The sequence below is a fragment of the Rousettus aegyptiacus genome, unplaced genomic scaffold (assembly GCF_014176215.1).
Source record: "Rousettus aegyptiacus isolate mRouAeg1 unplaced genomic scaffold, mRouAeg1.p scaffold_m13_p_16, whole genome shotgun sequence".
NCBI lineage: Eukaryota > Metazoa > Chordata > Mammalia > Chiroptera > Pteropodidae > Rousettus > Rousettus aegyptiacus.
Window position 1 is genome coordinate 48,622,301 of NW_023416291.1, and position 19,720 is coordinate 48,642,020.

At 39.4% G+C, this 19,720-nt stretch overlaps 2 protein-coding genes and 1 long non-coding RNA gene across 7 annotated transcripts in view; 2 read left to right on the forward strand and 1 right to left on the reverse strand.

The window, feature by feature from the left end:
• LOC107515599 overlaps positions 1–2,133 on the forward strand; it is a 14,738-nt gene extending 12,605 nt beyond the window's left edge. The window contains exon 3 of the long non-coding RNA XR_001598046.2: positions 2,034–2,133. This is a non-coding gene — a long non-coding RNA (uncharacterized LOC107515599). The remainder of the gene's footprint in view (positions 1–2,033) is intronic.
• Positions 1,734–9,340, reverse strand: NPY5R (neuropeptide Y receptor Y5). Of its 2 annotated transcripts, none has more exons than XM_016154571.2 (2): positions 9,152–9,340; positions 1,734–3,389 (listed from the first exon to the last, which is right to left on the reverse strand). In XM_016154571.2, the coding sequence occupies exon 2, from the start codon at positions 3,378–3,380 to the stop codon at positions 2,040–2,042; it is 1,341 nt and encodes a 446-aa protein (XP_016010057.2). In that variant the 5' UTR covers positions 3,381–3,389; positions 9,152–9,340; the 3' UTR covers positions 1,734–2,039. The 2 variants fall into 2 exon arrangements, with proteins under 2 accessions (XP_016010057.2, XP_016010058.2); XM_016154572.2 differs by lacking the exon at positions 9,152–9,340 and adding an exon at positions 8,783–8,823.
• Positions 8,431–19,720, forward strand: part of NPY1R (neuropeptide Y receptor Y1) — a 20,436-nt gene continuing 9,146 nt past the window's right edge. The window contains exon 1 of one of the 4 annotated variants that reach the window (XM_016154577.2): positions 8,431–8,529. The gene's annotated coding sequence lies outside the window, so the exon portion shown is untranslated. Of the gene's footprint in view, positions 8,530–18,036; positions 19,122–19,216; positions 19,390–19,650; positions 19,695–19,720 lie in introns of those variants that run through there. The other 3 variants (XM_016154573.2, XM_016154574.2, XM_016154578.2) reach the window with 3 other exon arrangements.

A 19,720-nucleotide genomic window follows, 5' to 3' on the forward strand; every position in this document is an offset into this window, starting at 1 on the left:
GGTCAGGATAAGGTAATAGACTTGAATGTAATCCTTGAAGGGGAAGAAGGTTTTAAATCACAAGGCTTTGTCTTCCAAAAGCAAACCTTGACGTTCTAAGCATAGTTTTACCGTAATCCATAATGCAGAGAGAAATGAAGATGTTAGTGGGCAGAACGAAGCAGAGGCCCTTCAGACAAAAAGGAGAAGGGGAAAAAAAATAAAAGCAAACAGAAACCAGAGTTTGTTCACTTTTTTCTATCTGCTATTGGAGAAGGCACTCTTATAAAGCCAGATAGATTAGAGGGAAGCTAAAAGCCTACAGGGCTTGTACATGGTCTCGTATTTGAAACTCGAGGAAGGCACTGAAAAGCAGAGTGCTTCTGCAGCAATGTGGGGCGCACACGACAGCATGATAGAGCAGCTACCAGTGTCTGGGCAGAGAAAGGCCACGTAAGCCTGCGCTGCCTGTCTCGGTTCACGGCGACCTACATGAGGAGTCGAATCTCAGAAGTTCCTGAAGAGTTCTCAGAGATGAGCTGAAAGGTCCTGAACAGCCCCTACTCTTGACACAGGGGAAAGACACCACAAACAGACGGCCTGGGTCAGAACAAAACAGAGGATGTGGCTGAGACTCGAGAGTGACCACAGTCAGTGAGAGTTGACGTCTGACAGCGTCAGCATGGGTGGGGGGTTCTGGGGCTAGACTCTCAGATCCCGACCTTGCTGAGGACGGATCATTCATACAGCAGAAGCTGAAGTATGGAGAACAGGCAGGCTCATCATTGTATTCAACTGCAGCTGCAAGGAACCAACAGCGGGCACGGTGTGAACCAGTGATGCTTCAGCTTCCATCTAGAGAAGGTGGCGAGGGGACCAAAGAAAGCCCCCCATAGAGATTTGAACTCTTAATAGATAAAATAACTACCGGACTTACAAATTATTTGCGAACTTAAAAAGTTTCTTGTTTTGTTGTTTTCCCTTATGAACGGGAATCAATACAGGGAATGGTTAAATCAGTTATAGGAACTGAAGACTAGCAACATTATTTTGCACGTCTGGGCCATATGTGAGAAATTCAGTTATTTTCAGGGCTTCGCCTCTTTAAAAAACTGGTTAAAACAAACAAAAAGGTCTAAATGAAAAGAATGACCTCAATTAGTAAGACAGCATATGAGACCTTAGTACTAAAATACCATAAAGTATATTAATCATTCTATATGCTGCCCCCAAAAATTTTGTTGACCTTTTTTTTTCCTGTGGACACTTTAAGTATTCTTTAAAACTATTTAATACTTGGAAATACAAATACCATTTATATTTTGCATTTCATAACAGAAAAGATATATATGAAACAATATTTGATAGTATTAATGTTGTGGTATAAGTCTGGAAAAGACTTAACACTTATTTTTATTGAGTAAATTAATTATGTATTACTAGGAAAGTGAGGACAAATTGACACGTTGGCCAATTACAATAATAGGAGATAAGCATTTTCCTGTAGGAGTTCTAAAACTGTACCCAATATTTACATTTATACTCATGACTTTGGCATATATCTGTCATTTAGTTATGATTTATTGGGCAAACTAAACATTTTCTATATTTTTACAAACTAAACATGAAGAAGTTTGTGAAGTAGAAATAAAGATAAATAGATAATAGATATTCCTCATGTTTCAAATTGAACGTTCCTTGGGAAAAATATTTTTGCTTATTATAATTTTAAATAAAAATACTGAGTTGGCAGATATAACTTTTATTTTAAACAAAAAATTACAATTTATTTGTTTATAAGACAAGATGAAAAGAAAGGTAATATAACTACCTTTATAAATGAAATCACGGGTTGACTTGACACTGACTTTATACAACAAAACGGATTCATTGTACAATATTAAAATTTTCTTCCACGTTATGAACTGACATTCAAATCCAGAAGTCTTATACATAAATTAAATTCCATAAGTTAACAAAATCTGTTTACTATACATAGTTATCACAAATATATTTTCAATGATCCCAACATTTGTTCTTTCCTCGGTAAACAGTGAGAATTATGACATATGAAGACAACGTATGAGGGACATTAAATCGGCTTTGATCCCATTATTAAGAAATCCATATAGAATTGGATTAAGACAACAGGACATCATGCCTAACAAATGACAAATGCAATACACCAACTTGAAATGCCTATTTGAAATAAGGTTATCATTAAAATCGGTTACCACGTGGAAAAGGTGGAGTGGCATCCAGCTAACGGCAAACACCAAGATCAGCAGGGTCAGTCTGTAGAAAACACTGCGAGATCTCTTTTTTATTCTTGTGATCGAGCGGTTTACTCTCATCTCGTGAACGTCTGAGTGTTCTGCAGGTCTCATCTCAAAGCAGGTGGGGACCCCTGGTATAAACTTGCTGGACGAAAAGAGCTGACTTTTCACGGAGCCGGAGTTTTCCGGAAGCGTTCTCGAATGATTCTCCTGAGGAGGTCTTGCTGGAGCGGGTAGTACACATGCTGTCTTCTTGCTATATCTTCTTCTGTGTTTTCTGATGAGCGCATAGCTCCATTTATGACTGCTGGGGAGTTTCACCTGAGGCCCGCTCTTTTTGGATGGATGCAGAGTTAAGTTGATCATCTCGTTTTCTTCTAGTTTGTTTTCTTTATTGGACAATCCACAGCTTATACTCCTGCAGACACTGGTATGACTCACGGTTAGACACACCAAAGGCAGAATGTACTGAACTAGCAATAAAGAAATAGTAAAAGCAATTCTGTATGAATCAGATGGCCACGATTCGACACACAGGTACCTGCTGCTCAGCGACGCGGAGCCAAACGTTTCCTGAAGTTCCACGAGACTGTGAAACACTGGAAGGGGAGAACAAATCACAAAACCCAGTGTCCAGACAGTAGCTATCAGGAAGTAGCCATGGTTTGCTGTTAGATTATTGGATACAGGATGCTTTATCATATGATATCTGACGATGGCAATCGATATTAAAATTAAAGTCGAAACCAGAACAGACACACATTGAAGGAAAGGCATAACATGACACATGACTTTGCCAAACATCCACTGATCCAGCAAGACAGAGGTCAGGGTGAACGGTGAGCAGAACAGCACGACCAAGATATCGGAAAAGGCCAAGTTTCCTATAAGGAAGTTTACCGTAGTCTTCTGATTACGCTTTCTCACGAGAGCCATTAAAATGAGTAGATTCCCCATAAAACCAAGAAGACTGACAAATGTGTAGAGTCCAATCAGAAAATACTGCAAGTCATCTACACTGCTTTTATAGTCATCCCAGATGGGGAAATCAGAATTCCTTGGTGCAGCAGTACCGTTCTCTGTGGCAAGTGTCTGGTTATAATAATCCTTGAGCCCTAAATCCATAGTACAGTCCTGCTTGGAATAGAAAGACATTAGTTAGCAACATAAAAAATATTACGTGACGACTGTAAATTAGTCCACTGAGAGAAAAAGCTGAATTTTAAATTTGTTCCCATTACCTGATTAATCTCCTAAGAAAGTTTAGTGAAGTCTTTAATTGGTTCCAAGCGTAGTACAAATAATGACAATTGCAGTAAGTCTATCATCATCTCTATGGTGTGTTAATGTGTTAAAACAGCAGATTTTGTTCTTTTAAATTTATGTAGGTAAATAATGTTAGGGAAGGAAAAAGCAAATGTAGATAATAACTTCGAGATACCTCATTTAGAATGGCTCATTAATATTATGCTCTAGTCAAGGTATCTGGTGCCTGGTGTAGTCATATAATCTTATCTGAATCTTACTTGAATCAAGGCTAAACTTTAGAGTCACCTGAAGTATTCCTTAGTCTACTCAATTGGATGTGATCTCCCCTTCTACATCCCATAATGCTCTGTTTATAATTGTTTGATGCTACATGTTACAATCTGCTTTGCACTGCAATTACAATGTGTACCATCTACCTTCTTTATTTATAAGCAATAAAAAAGCAGAAATTGTCCCTTACTTGTGGTATCTATCATAATACATACTACGGTGACTTCACCATTATAGATGTTAAATAAATATGTATGAAAAAATTAAAAACTCAAACAAAACTCTAAAATCCTAAATAGTATCTAGTTCATGCAGTGTTCAGATTAAAGCTTCTCAAGTGTAAAAACACGATCCTAGGACCTACCTATACGTAGTAGGCGCTCAATACACGTTTATCAAGTTGTTCTGTTGACTATGTGAACACAATATTGGATGATAAAATCCTTCCATGATCGATTCTCAGTCCTTTAAGATGTGCTAGATTACTACGAATTAAAATAACCACTGACCAGCAGTATTGCCGATTTTCTTAAAAACAAAATTTATCTGTTTATTTCTTGATTTAAAAATGAACAATAGATGTCAGCTTTAAAAATTCAATAAATTCGTATCATTTAAGAAAAACATTATACCTTAAAGTTAATGTAGAAGTGATACTTACGTAACGTCCCACAATACATTTTTTCATTTCAAAAGAAATTAATAATGTGATACTATTACTATCACAATGGTATTACTTATTTGCTGCTATATACTACAGATTTGACAGTATTTCCTGATGAAACACAAAACTGCCTGTAATATGTCGATAAAAAGTAAAAGGAACCCCTTATAAAAAAGTAAGTGCCCTTTAAAAAGTAAGTGCTCTTATTTTTTTAACAAAAATGTTTTTCAGAATACTCAGGACAGCAATGGTTTATTAGTTCTGATGAATACACATTGTTACAGAGATCCCGATCTATATGTAGCTCACGAAAACAATTTGCCTCATATCAATACACATCAATCTACCTATTTCCAGATCTATAGTTGGATAATTATACTTAAAACTGTAAAAATACTATATATTTAAATTTATAGTAAACACTATTATCTTCTGTTTATAAGGGAATTATAGATTCTGGTCTAATAAATTCCCAAATAGTAAATCCTATTGTGTACATACATTCATTATAAATAGCTTTCACTTCAGTTTTATATACAGCTAGTTTCAAATAAGCACCATTGCAATGAGAAAATTTGAAAGTTGAAGTTTTTTACAACTTCCACAACTGATTCTGTGTTGATTGAATTGCTTTCTGAAAGCTGATTATATCCTTTGAAAAGGAAATTAATTCAGAACCTCAGGATCTTATTCATTTATTCTTAGATACCAACTAATAACTTGCATCGATATTTCCCCAAGTTAGAAAGAATAACTAGCCCGAAAGTAACTCACGTGGCCTACTGAATCATCTTATTCATCACATTACTGATCAATGGCCTCATGCAATACCCCCGATACGTGAGTGAGTTTCTAATCAAAGCAGCCTGGATTGGCCTTTCCACCTAATTTCATAAGTTCTGATGACCCTTGTGGCTCCATCTAGCTTGTCCATGATCCTGTTTAAACTTATAATGTATTCAGGCTATTTGTTACTGTGACCTTGCTTAGTTATTCTCCTTTTGATTCGCTTTCTTGAAACTATCCTTTTTTGTTGTTGCAAATCAGTACATACTGATTGCCTTTTCTAGTACCAAGAAAAGAAAAAGAAAAACATCGGATAGTTAATTCTACATACGCTTTGTGCTTTCTTGGGACATGTAACTAACTGTAAGATGACACTGATTTAGAGTAAAATATTACTGTCCAAATTTTTTGAAGAGGAAATACACAGTTTGTGGTAATAGAGACAATGTGGTTTTAAGTCTCGAGTTCAGAATGCCTTCAGCAGATATGGTTAGTCTTTTCTACTAGAATCTAATGGAGCTTACAGAAAATATCTTAATTCTTTTCATGATAATAATGGTGTTTAATAAAGTATATTGTACATAGGGGACACTAAGTAAATATTTGTTACTAATCATTTTAGAAATGTAGTTAAACTTTTTCAGCTTTAAAATAACAAATGAATCATCCTGGGAATATGGTTAGATTGTGACTCTGTGTGTGTGTATATACATATATATATACATATGTATGTATACACACACACACACACACACATATGAACCACTGAAATTAGACAAGGTTTTACATTTTAAAGTTTTTTACATTTAAACCACTGAAATTAGACAAGTCCAAAATGAAACAAGGAAATACCTACATGGACAATTGTGATAGTTTAACACTTTAAAATTTTAAGTTAGTTAGATATCTTCATTGATAAAGGCTATCACATAAGCAACATAATTTTGAATATATGTACATACAATATTGCATTGATTCAATTAGAAAATCACTGCCTCCTTAGTAACCAGACGAAGGAAACATTATCCTGAGTATTCATTGGACACCAGAAAAACTGAGGCAACTCTTCTTTCCCTCCCTAAAAAACACTAATTTATATGTAATTGTAAAGGGTAAGCCCCTTTTATTAATGAGTAGCTAAGAAAGATGATTGGTTCTTTCCTTCATTCATTCAACTATCGTTTCTTGAACATTTAACATGCTAGGTGCTCTACTAGGCTCTGGTAGCATAAAGAGTTAAAACAAGGTACTACGTGAGGAATATTCTGTGAGGGATTCATTTAGGGTAACACAGTGAGTAATGGCAGACTGCAAGTGCCTGAGATACAAAAGGCCTTAAATAGATAATTGATGAATAAACGAATGACGTTCTCCCGACTGCTGGTGATGTACTTTTCCCCCTAGTTACTTGCACTGTTCCTAAATGTAACGGATACTTATTTGTACCTATTGGTAGATTGATAAACTATCATTTTTCTGATGTTTTTTTTTCCCTCTCTCTCAACATTCATGAATTCATTTTATTTTGGTGCAACTATGCAGTCAATCTTCTCCTGGTCTTCCTCTAGCCCTACCCCACCCCATCTCTACACATACACACATATGACATCTTACTTGGTGCTCTGCACTAAACGAGCATTCTATGACTCTTTGCTCCACTGAAAGACTTCAGACAACTAAATAATGGTATGGCAAATGGGGCCAGGGGCAGATGCTAAGCAGTTTTTTTACAAGTGCCTTCCTATAGCCAGGGACTATTTTAACATAAGGAAAATTTTATCCAATAAGATGTAAGTCTTCTGTTTTATTTTTTTTAATTGAAAATCTAAGCTAGAGGAATCACTTTAAAATAAAAGATAAAAAATGCCCAAAGAATTTCTTTCCTTAAACTTACTCCTTCACTTCCTTTTTCTTGAAGAGCACAGTAAGCAAACTTATAATGGAAATATGTTTGTCTTTCAACGGTGTTAGAATGCTGTACAATATATGCAAGATAAAGATTTTATATGTAATAAAAGTAATTTTATATGTGAACTTTTCTTTATCTCAGATCCCAGAGAAATTATGAAATATAACCCAAAGAGAGAATGTTTCAAAATGAAACATTATTTGAGAGGTAATTTGACACCGACTGTGTGAAACCTTTGTTGTGCTTAAAAATAGAAGATTTTGTTCTTCTCTTTTGTATCTAGCTTTATCTTCCACCGTCTCAGTTATCACGCTGAAACATACAATTTTAATCTTCTGAGTAAAAAGTGAAAAAAAAAAGTTCTTCATCAAATTGTGTTCATCGTAATTTTTTAATAAAAATTTATCTATATCTGACAATGACAAGTGAAATTTTCGGAGTAGACTTTAAGTATGTTAAGTGGATAGTTCTTAGAATAATAGGAGACATTGCAGGAAACTCAAAAGATGCTGAAAGATCGAGTTTATACATGTAAATAACGTTTCTTTATTAGGATAATTTGCTGCCTGATAAAAATGCACACATTTCTTCTCACAAAGGACGCCAATCACACGCCGGAATAAAACGAATGTAATTTTTTCCCCTCCAGCAATGACAAAATATCAACTATTGCCTATTTAGCTGTGATACTGGAACGAGGGCGAGATTCCAGGTTCTCAAACACTCCCATGATTTATGTGTTTAAAGCCAGCATCTGACAAAATTCGAAAGATAAACACAGCTATGCTGCTCGGCTGACACACGCAGGCAACTCGGCCCCCTCTCTTCTCAGTTCTAAGGGCAGAGTTTCTCTTCCCCTTGAGAAATCTGAAATTTCAAATTGCATTCTGGCTGCACAATTCTACTGAGAGCGCTTTAGGGGCTATTTCCATGGTCTATGGCAAAACCTTTTGGCTGTGACCCACCGGGATAGTTCAGTTCCTTTAAAAATAATAATAATAATAATAATAATAATAATAATAATAATAATAAGCTCAAGGTCGGTAAACTTGGGGGTAACCCCAGCTTTTGGAATCCGAGGTGTGTGTGGATGCGTGTCACTACTGCTCGCGTTTGTCCCGAGGCCACCTCGCAGCCGGGAGCGCACAGCCAGGGTCACGGCTGCGGGACGCGCGGCAGCCGGGCGCCCCGAGGGACTCCGCGGGGACTGCGCCCCGGGGCCTCCCGCTGCGGACGGCGGTGCCCCGGCCTCGGACGCCAGCCGGGCTGCGCCCCGGGCTCGCCTCGCCGAGGGGGAGCGCGGGGTTCGCTCCGATCCACCGCCCCCCCATCCCCGCGGATCCCCGACACCCTCCCTGTCCCCGGACTCGGCCCGGGTGAGTACCTGCCCCGCGCCAAGGAATTCCTCCGGATCCCTTCCCCGCTCTCCCTTCACGCCCCCACCCCCAAACCCCCATTTTTGCAGCCGAGCTGCCTTCGGCTCCCCCGCCCCGCCCTCTCCGGAGCCCCGAAATCGCCCGGGGGGCCGGAGAGCGCAGCGCGGCTCCCAGCGCCCCGCGCCGACGCGCCCTTCCTTCCCCGCGGGGCCACCCACGCTCGGGGGTGGCGGGGGGAGGCCGAACCCCGTACCTCGGGGCGCCCCGGCCGCTGCCGGCGCCGCTGCTCCCGGGGCCGCGGCGGAGCGCGGCGGCTGCACGAGGCGACCTGGAGGTGGCGGTGAGGAGAAGGGATCGGGGAGCCGCAGGGGTTTTAGAGGTGCCTCGGGGACACGTGACTGTTCTCGCGACCCCCCGCGACCCCCGAGACCCTGCTCCAGGGCGCCTGCTCCGCGCCAGCCTTTCGCAAGGACCGGGCCGGGGCATCCCAGCCCATCCCTTGCTGTTCGGGGGCACCAGAGAGGAGCCGCAGCCCCCCCCCCCCCGGGATGGCACCGTGTCGCCGCGGCGTCGCCGGAGCCAAGTTAACTTGACGAACGGGAAGATTCCTGCCCTTGCTTACCCCGGCCCGGGGGAGCGGACTCGGGGCGCAGGGGCATCTCCAAGATGCTGAGGCTCGCGGAGAAAAAGCCGTCAGGCCCAGGTTCTCTCTTTGTCCGGAAAGATCGAAAACCAGAACCAACGAGCAAAAACAGACCGCCGATGGCGGTTTTGCACCTTTTGGGAGCGAGGAAGGGAGAAGTCTGGGCGCAGAGGTTGACCTGCACGTGCAGGGGACGCAGAGTCGGCGGCGACGCGCCACGCGTGCTAGGAAAAGATGAATCGATCCCCCGGCTCGGGAGGAGTAGCTGCGGGCCTGGGCGAGCTTGGAGCTGGGGACCGAGGCTCAGTGACAAAGAGATGTCGAGAGCGTCAAAGTGCTACAGCGGATTTAAAAAGACAAAGAGAAAACAACTTTCTGTTGTTTCTCCCCAACGCGATTTCCATCCCCAGATGTGTATTTGTGTATTTGCCTTGTTTTTAGTCGTTAGGGGTGTGTGTGTGTGTGTGTGTGTGTGTGTGTGTGTGTGTGTGTGTGTGAGAGAGAGAGAGAGAGCGAGAGCCGCGCACAAGGAAGGGTGTATTTATTGTATACTTTAAAACTAAAAGCGATTAAATGACGGTCACTTCATGGTGAGTCTGGGGACTGGCGATGAGTGCAGTTCTGTGGGACTGGAACTCTGTAAAGGAGAGAGGACAGTATCCTTTGGGAGCAATGTTGTTTGTAAATCTAATTTTACGTTATTCCAGAAGCAGACACAAACTCTCGTGCTCTTTTTCTGCAGAATTTTAGCATTTGATATTCAAGGGATCTGTATAGATGGTCTTCGTACCAGCCAGAGAGCTTCAAAATACCTCAAGTATATCTAGTTCCTATTTCATTCTTTCCTATTTCTGGAATTCTAGTCTATTCACCCTCACATTTTAACCCAGTAGGCAGTCTCAGCAGACCCATGGAGGGATGGAAGTCTCAAGAAGGGAGATGAGTGAGAGAACAGAGCTCGGTTCTTAGACTTTCTCAACTCCAACATCTGGACAGTTAGTGTACCATACATTGCCATGTAACTTTCCATTCTCCCATCCCTTGCACAGGTATAAAACACACTTACGTCACATGCACAGTGGCTTTCAAACAATTTTCAAGGCAACCTCCTTGTGACTGTCTTCCAAAAAACGAGTCTATGCTATATGAAAAATATAGGATGAATTTTATTTTTTTCTTTTCCACAAATTTTCTTGTTCTTTGGAGGACTTGAACCTTTAGGCTAAACTAACTGTTATTAGAGTATTAAAAATAAAAGGCCGACACGTCACTAAGATGAAGATTTTGATTAGCCTACCATTTCCCTTCCTACTACACACACAAACACACAAATCTTAAAAAGGGAGTCAGAATTTTTTCTTTAAATACACATAAGATGTACACAGAGTCGAAAAAAAGTATTATTAAGAATCCTTTTTCGGGGAAGAAATTGCAATTTGAAAATCCCAACGATATTCTACACAAAGAGGAAGATATGAAAATACATATATTTTTATCTTTAAATTTCCCAGGAGGGATTCAAGACTAATCATCATCACTCTTTGTAGAACAGAAAAATTTTGTTTCTGTTTTATGAAGTAACATGCGAACAGGGATAGTACTACCTCTGGGAACAGAAATAGTAATGTCCACCTCTGCTCCAGTAATTTTCCTACTCACTATTTATAAAATGCTCATTTGGGAAATTAAGTTGGATTTTATGTGTGTTGCAAAATTAAACTGGCTGTTTCCCAATAGTCATGATTCTTTAACAGTTATGAAAAATAGCTTACCTATAAAGGTGAAAGTTAAAATAACTTGGGACTCCTAAGACAAATTATTGAATAGTAAAACATGCTACGAACAATGCCTGGGGTAACATTTCTCTCGAGAAACGTGTCTGTTGTTTTCGTTGAAGTTATTGCTGCATTTTAATAACAGTTACCATTTGTGGAGGAAAATTACTAAGTGCTTTGGTACAATCTCGAATGAGACATGATCTGGATATATTAGTCATAGGAACAGTGGGGTAGATAACGTAGAGAAACTAGGACTATTTTATTTGATGCATTTTTTTCTCTGAGAATTTTTTTTTTATATATATGAATTAAGAGTAATACTTCTTTATCCACTGTTTCTATCATGGTAAAGTTAAATCCTTAATTCTTAAAAGATGTGGAAAGAACCATTTCTGTGTGTTATCAAAATATTTTCATTATGCTCATTGCTTCATTGATTTTTGTGGAATAGTAATAGTTTATCATATCATCAATATTAGAACTTAAAACAAGGAAAAACTTATAATTGTGAAATACATACCATTTTCTAAGGAACACAACTATTTTTTAAAAAAGTAAACAGGGTATTTTAAAGTAAATTTTCCAAGTTAATAATGCATACACACATATGTGATACATATGTATATATAGTTGTATAATCACATACATATTTGTGTAAGGGACAATACAGGTCAGAACACTTATATTGCAGCCAGGTTTTTATCCCCAATTAATGATCTAGCTTTACACAAAGCACTTGATCTTTTTAAGTCTTCACTTTCTTTGTCTGAAAAAATAAAATGTTTTGACTAGCAGTTCTGGAGCACCCCCCTGAGCTCTAAATACCTATGACTTTATGCCATTAACAAGCATGCATTACAGACATATGTGTAGAAAAATAACTTTTTTGGATATTCAGAAAAATTTAATGGTCATAGAAATTGTTTCTCTCCCCTCCACATAAGAAAAAATGAAGAAATATTGTTAAGTTTCCCGTTAATATACTGGCACATTCTCTTTCCTGTAGCTATATAATAACTATATAATGATATTTGATTCATTCTTTTAAAAAGTTGTGGGTGTCTTACAGGTCAACTCTTTATCTAATTATATTATTTTTAAAATTCCAGCACAAAAGACATAAAAAAAAAGCATGGATTCTTCTGGAGACATACATTCTATCACGTAAATCCATATATGACCATAAATTCCCCTCTTTCGAATCAAAACTCTTCACAAAAAGTGGTGTTGTTGATAAGTATCTCCTCAATGTTGTATTTTAAAAATAAAATTTCATTTCTTAGCTAATTTTTAATAGTTAATATTTTGTCTAGTTGTAAGCCTAAATATAGTTTTTACTCTAAGCGGATATGAAAGGGAAAGAACTTATTTATTTTTGGAATGTTGTTTTGTTTTGAATAGTCCTTAAAAAGACTATTTAGAAAACTGCTCAAAGCATAAGCCCAGAATCAAAAAATTAAGATGATTTAATAATATGCTCTTGAAAAGTGCATCTGTTTCCATATTCTTACTCTTATTCTTACAGGTAACTCAGCTTTTAAAAGTGTATTATTTAGCAGGAAGAAAAAGATATGAGACATCTCTGCTAGCCATCGTATGCATTTTCAAAGGCATTATTTGAGCCTCTTCTCATCTAAAAATATGAGAAGAATCATCAAGAGTAGTACAGTAGGAAGCATATGTACGCATAAAATGTAGACACGTATACCAGCATTATGTGTATGTATAAAAATAGCAATAATCCATCGTAGCTAAAATGCCAAAGGCATTTTTTAAATGTTTGGGATGAACAACGGCTTGATTTGTGACGCTCATGATTTATGCAATCCTACCTTAATGTTTTTCGATCCTTTAACAACAACTTTTTTCCAATTTCTTCTGGTATACCAGATATCATTCCAATCTCTAAGTTTAAAAAGGTAAAAGAAGTAGTCACTGCTTTCCAGTAACCACAGTGTAGTTGTAGATCTGTGCGAATAAATAATAAATTGCAACACGGTGTGATAAGTTCTGTGTCAGAAATAAACTTGGAGAGCTGCAGGAATAAAAATAAAACAAACTTAGCTAATGGGGAGTTTGGGGGAGAGGGCAAGGTATAAGAGAGGGTATAAGACCTTCTAAGCCGAGAAGGTCCTTCAGCTGGAGTTTGCAGAGCTAGTGAGAGTTCAAAAAAGCAGATGGCAGGGATGGGCGAGTAAGAAGTGGAGAAACAGTGTGAAGGTGATAGAGTGTAACATTCAGAGAAGTGCAAATAGTTTGGTATGACTGCAGTGTGTGGGAAGTGATGGAGGATGATGCTGAAAGTGTTAGTTAAAAAGGACATTGTGCTTTACTGGAAGGATCTGCAGAGCAACTAGACAGTTTGAGCAAGGGATATAATTGGATCGTTGTGAAAGCAGTTAGTGACGGAGAGACCATTTAGTAGAGAAATAAGTAGAGCTCGATGGGTGTCAGAGAACACGTTTGAGAGGTACGTAGGGAGTAAAATGAGAAAAATGAGAATCTGCCCAATCAAATTTGAGAGTATGAGAGAAGAAACTACTGGGGATGATTCTTAGATTCTGGTTCAAGGGATAGAGATAGAGATGATGGCAATGATGGCCATCTAGCCCGCTCTCTGAGAAGCACATTGCCAAGGACAGGTGGAAAAGATCTGTACTTTAGATAGGCATTGAGGGTTAGGAGCCTGCAAGCATGTACTTGATGACAGGGGGTTTGATTATGCATTATGAGTGGGGGAAAAAAGGAGAAAACTAAGAATGAAATCTTCAGTAAATTTGAGCAATTCAGGGTTGATCGCAGAAGAGACAGAATCACAAAATGCAAGTAACACACAAGCATTATTTGGTGGTCTTGGACAGGCTTGATTGACAGGGGAAGTCTCTTTTTAGTAAGAGACCTTCTGGAGACGACATGCGGGGCCACCACCCAGAAGGGGGATAGGACAAGGGGACTCTTGGAGGAGGAGAATATAGAAAGGGAACTTTTAGGCCTAGGCAGCATCCCTCAGCAGCAAGGTAGAGAGACTTGAGGCAGAGAGCTCCAAAGATAACAGCAGATTGGTGTCTTTTATGGCTACAGGATTTATCTTCTCCATAGTTAACAAAAGATGAGTGCCGTTCCTCAGAGTTTGTAAAGTAGGTAGGGTTTAACTAGCCAAAAATACATTTATTTGGACTACATTTAAAGCAATTAGATGTATGAGAATTTGAGTTTGGTGTTGTCTGGCTCCGGGCTGATAGTCGTAGCCTGCTTTGAAGGAGTCGACAATATGAGGACCATTTGAAAAGGTTCAACGCACAGGTGCCGTCTCTGGCCCATTTGTATAACAGGATCCCAGGGAGAAAAACATCTAAGAGGCAGATGAGACAGCAGATCCTGGGGGAGAAGACTGAGGAACAGCCAGTAAGGAAAGAGAAAAGCCTGAAACACACAGTGACGTCGAAGGAAAAGAAAATTCCAGGAGGACAGAATGGTCAAGAGAGTCAAATGCAACATGAGAAATAAATGCAATAAAGTCTGAGTTGTGTCCCCTGGTTTTGGTCATCGGTGTCCTGGGCAAAAGCCGTTTCAGGGTGGCCATATTCGAGGAGTAAATGAGAGGACGGTAATGTACCTTATTCTTGGAGAAAGAGAAGCCAGCCAGAGAAGCCATGACGTGGGTGAGGGAGTTATAACGAGAAGGAGCGAGGGATTTTGTTTTTGTTTTAATGTTAACCCAAGACAACTGGATTATTGAATACATGGGTGTTACGTTATTGTTTAACAGACCTTCCGGAATTCAGTAGAACAAAACGCCTTACCCGTGGATTTTACGCTCAAGGGTGGAGCGGGAGAGCACAATGGTCATAGCTTGTCTCTGCTGCATGATGTTTGGGGCATCAGCTGGGAAAATTCAGTGAGCTGAGGTGACTCAAAGCCTGGAGGCCGCAACAGCTGGGCCGAAGGTCCCACTGCCCAAGTGAGGGATGTGAAAGTTAGGGAGTAAATACCCTACGGCTTTAACTCACTTCAGAAGGAAGAGGAGTCCATTGAGACCGAAGGTGTGAGGGGACAATCTGAAATATCTTCTAAGATGAGAGGAATTGGGCGTCACTCAAGCCCAAGAATTTCTAGGTAATATTTAAGGCTGAACTATGATTTTGAACTTGTAGTTGTAATAATCTGTTGAGTTATTTTTAACTACATGCTATGCCAGCAGAGAGTGGTAGCTAAGTAATTTCTTGGGTGGAGAAGAGTCAGATTATTCCACATTCTTTCCTTGAATATTTATCCTCTTTCTAGATTTATACATACCTGGGGGGTGGGAGGAGAAAAGCAACAGTTAGATCTTAAACAAAGGAATAAAAAAAAGATACTGACCTAAACAAAGTGATACCTGGGAATACTTTATACCACCCCTGTGCCTGTTTGTGATATTATTTAGATGCACATAAGGAATCTTTTTCTTATCTTTGGGGAAATTGCCCTATCTCAGGGATGTGGAATAGTTTTACATCCTGGGGTCAAATCCGATCTCCTCATGTTGCCTCCCTGAAGTGCTGTATTGTGAAGAGGTGTAATGCTGAGTCTGAGATGATGGAGGTGGGGGTCAGGTAGGGGTGAGAGGGAGCAAGATGAACAGTCAGAGACATTTGTTGTTGATCGCAGAAGGTTCAGTGGTGGCATTCAGACTTGCCCTTTTCATTAACGGTTCCTACTTCATTTCTTTGAAAGGAGACATGAATGGTAATAATTATAATAAAAAATAATAGTAACAGTGGCAAAGCTCTTTTCATTAGGCATGCAACAAATACGAAGTGTTACTCTTTTGAAAAATAGCATTACACGTTTGTCAAATTACTAAAGGGTGTCTGACAAGATGAGATCTTCAGGAAAATGTTTGGATATTTATTAAATTTTAAGATCCTGGTCCTCTAAAGTCTTATTCTGTCAGTGTTTTAAAAGAAAATGCTCTAAATTTGTAGTCTATGTAACCAAATGAGAACTTTCTTGAAGTGCATTTCTATTTCAAATCAAGAACGAATCCATAAATAGTATTTGGTGACCTCTGTTCTAGGAAGATAACTGAATTGTTTGTCTATATACTAATATGCTAACATTTTAACTAAATTCGTTGTCAGTTCTTTCTGCTAGTTAACTTTCTCAAAAGACAATTGAATGAAGTAATTGTATTGACTAATTGATCATGCTAATCAAGTTAGTTAAAACTCTTTAACTACTATATATTATAGGTTCTAGCATCAAGATTTTTTTCTTTACCATTTTAATACTCTGAGATTCATTTGCAATTGATTGTATGTCCTTGCTTTCCTGGAAGCATCTTTTTCTTTCTTGGTGGTCGATCAAATAACAATGCAACTTATATTCTGTGGCATCATAGATCTAAAAAAAAAAAAAAAAAAAAAAAAAAAATGCAGTAGATAAGTCACAGAAAAAAAAAAAAACCTGGCACCTAATTAATTCATAAAATATGAACTGATTCACCAACATACTGGATAGTAAGTTCTACCCCAGTAGAATTTCCTCCTTATCAATATCATCTACATTCTAGTTTTCTACTTACATTTCTAATTGTACATAGTGTTAATGCCTATCAAGATTTTTTCTAAATGATTATTGTAAGTTTCCTGTATCGAGGCCTAATAGTATTTCAGAAACTTTAGCACTTGCCGAAGAAATTCATCAGGAGATCAATAACGTAATTACAGTGGATTCATTCCTATACCAAGTATAGTGACACTCGTTTATGTAGACAATTATTGAATCATAGAATTTAAAGGGTCAAATCATAAAGATGTTCTATTTTTTGTCTGCTAAACTTAAGATCTACAGAGGTTTAATGAATAGATCCTACCCCTCAGTTTAAATGGTAGAACAAGACTGATGCTCAGGAGATTATGAGAATAGGTCATTACTTTATTTCTACTTATGGTTTATAGGTCTTACTATTATGACATTTCAGAAGGAAATACAAAACATGCAAAAAATTCTCTCTCCCTGGCAAAGGTTTTCTCTAATTTGAACCCTAAATAGAAAAGTATGTGACTGACTATTCGCCTAAGAGTAGAAAAAGAAATGATTTTTAATTATTTAATGTCTCTTTAACACATCTTTTGAGGAATTCGGATACTTGACACATATCTTCTGAGGAACTCAGATTACTTTATTCCTGTCTTTCCAAGATTATATTATACTAGGATCTTACATTATATTTGTTGATTATGCTATGCTTAATTTTTCTATTTTACACTTAGGAAAGAGTACTTGGTGAATGATACTTCCAGAGTGTTAAAAATTTTGCTAACATTGAGGAGCATTTCAGAACTTCTCTTTGTACCACAAAATTTGACATAGAAAAAGTCTTTGAGACCAATGATCAATCGAAGGTTGGTATTTGATATGACTATCTCAAGAATGCAGCTTTATAAATTTGCCTTAGGGGGATACTTCATAAAAATTAATTAAGATAACAAAATACAATGGCCACAGTAGTTCAGGCATTCTTGCAGACATGCCTTTATTAGCATTCTTGGAAAATACATAAAGGAAAGTATCTATCGAGTCTAAATTATATTCTCAAGTCCAAAATACTTGCTGATAAAGCAAAAAACGTTTACATGAAAATATGTTCTTCTCAGAGACTTAAAGTATTTCATTTATAATTCTCACAGCAGGCTAAAAATAGCCAATTTGATGATCCAAACCTTGAGGTAAACTTGTTTCTAAGAACAGAATATGACTTAAGTGAATGGAGTGGACAGAGGGCAAATAGAAGCCTAAATGAGCTATAACTCAAAAGACAATTGAATGAAGCTATAACTCATTTAGGCTTCTATTAATGTCTTAATTCTCATTTTTGGTTAAAAAAAAGGAGAGAAAAGAAAATATCAATGCCTTTTTACTCTGTTTAACCATTAGTGGGATTTAAAAAAAAATGTATGCTCATGTCTATTATAGTACACTTAGTACATAATCATGATATTTTAATTCTTGATCATATCCCTTTCCATCTATATAAAAATATCTAATGACAGATATTTTAAAAAGCTTTCCTGGGGGGAAAAACAGATTTTGTATATTACTATCTACATAAATAAATGAGCTATGACTTATATTGAACTTTAAACAGTGTTTATTCAGCCTAACAACCAACCAGAAAAAGAAAACATTCCTTAGCAGTGGAAAGTTCAGGCAATTCCATTTGCCTTGGGATTTTGTTTTGTTTTTAGTTTGGAAACAGAATGGAGTCATAGTTGTTATGTAATAAAACCTTTATACATCTCCAATGCAGTGCCCTGTAGCTTTACTCAGGAAGACTTCTTATTTGTGACAGTTTGATTCGGAAGGAGTTTTATTCATCCACATCGGTAAATAATTTCCGTGTGTGTAAATGCCACGACTTCTAACTTTTCAAAGTAGAATAGAACTATGTAAAACATCTGCGATCAGGGCGTCATTAATTATTCTGAATCATCGGGGACCACGGCGGGCTGGTCCCCATCGATGTACACTGTGGACGTTCTATTCTTTTCTCCATGATGTTCGGGACAGAAGTCGATTAGGCGCCGAGGAAATGGTCCTGACTCTTTGACCACGGAAATGTTCCGTTCATCGTGCTCCCCTTTAAAAAAAGCAGCTGAGAACAAAGGTGACTCAATGCACTTTGTTAGTGGCAAGAAAGGAGGACCGAAAGGCCAGGCTCTCTCATCCAATTCTCTGTTTTTTGTTTTTGTTTTTGTTTTTTGCCTTGTTAAAAAATCTTTTCACTTATAAAAGGAAGGGGGAGGGGAACCCAAAAACCTCAGCACTGGCTTAAGAAAGGTTTGAACGTCACCAAAAAAAAAAAAAAGAAAAAGAAAAAAAAAGCAAGAAACATATAGCAGCGTGTGTCACGGTGAATTTCCCATTTCATTCTTGAGTTGGGCTCCACGGTCCAGCTTTTTTCCCCGCCGCGCGTCACTTTGGCCACCAGATGGCACTGACCTGCAAACAAAGGGAAACGCAGAGGCATCGACTTTTGAAAAGCCTCGTCGCACCGCCTCGTCCTCGCCGAGTCAAGGACCGAGTGGGAACGAGCCAGGACTTCCCTCTGCGCCGCGCCCGGATTGGCTTGATCGCGTCTCTTTGCAGAATTCCTAGGCAACGCACCCCCGAGGTGCACATCCAAGGTGAGGTGTTTGTTGGGGGGGCGGCGGGGGGCGGGGGGGGTGGGGGGAGCTTCGGGCGCTCCTCGTGGGGCGCGTCACGTGATCCGGGGCTGAGCCGGAGTCGGGCTTTAAGGGGGCGTCTCTGCTCCTCTCTCCATCGAGCTTCGGCATCCGAGCAGGAGAGACGCCAGCGGATCGCATCTTCTTCCCTCCCCTGTCCGCTCCCTGCCGGCGCCCCCCTCCCCGCTCCCCCCGGCAAGGGCGCAAAAGACGAATCCAGCAGAGAGGGGTAAGTTTCAAGTTGGCCCCTTTTAGAGGACTTCGGAGAAATCTCCCGCAGCTGGAGTGAACGGTGAGGAAGAATAAAGCGTGCAAGAGCCCGACATTGGCTCCGGGGAACTGTGGCGGGGCGTGGAGTCAGCCTTTCGGGTTCGGGCAGGTTGCGAGACGATGCTCCAGAAGATGCGACAACTCCAGGACTCCCGCCTCGGGCTGTGGGGACGCGGCACCCGCACGCCCCGCTCCCGATGGATTTCTGGACGGGATCAGTTCTGCCCGCCTCGGCTTCGCCGCTCAGGCCGAGGGCGGGGGCAGGTGCGCTGCGTGGTCTTTCGCTCACC

Bases quoted from the DNA above. Each gene is read 5' to 3' on its own strand.
- NPY5R (XM_016154571.2), bottom strand. From the start codon at position 3,380: ATGGATTTAGGGCTCAAGGATTATTATAACCAGACACTTGCCACAGAG.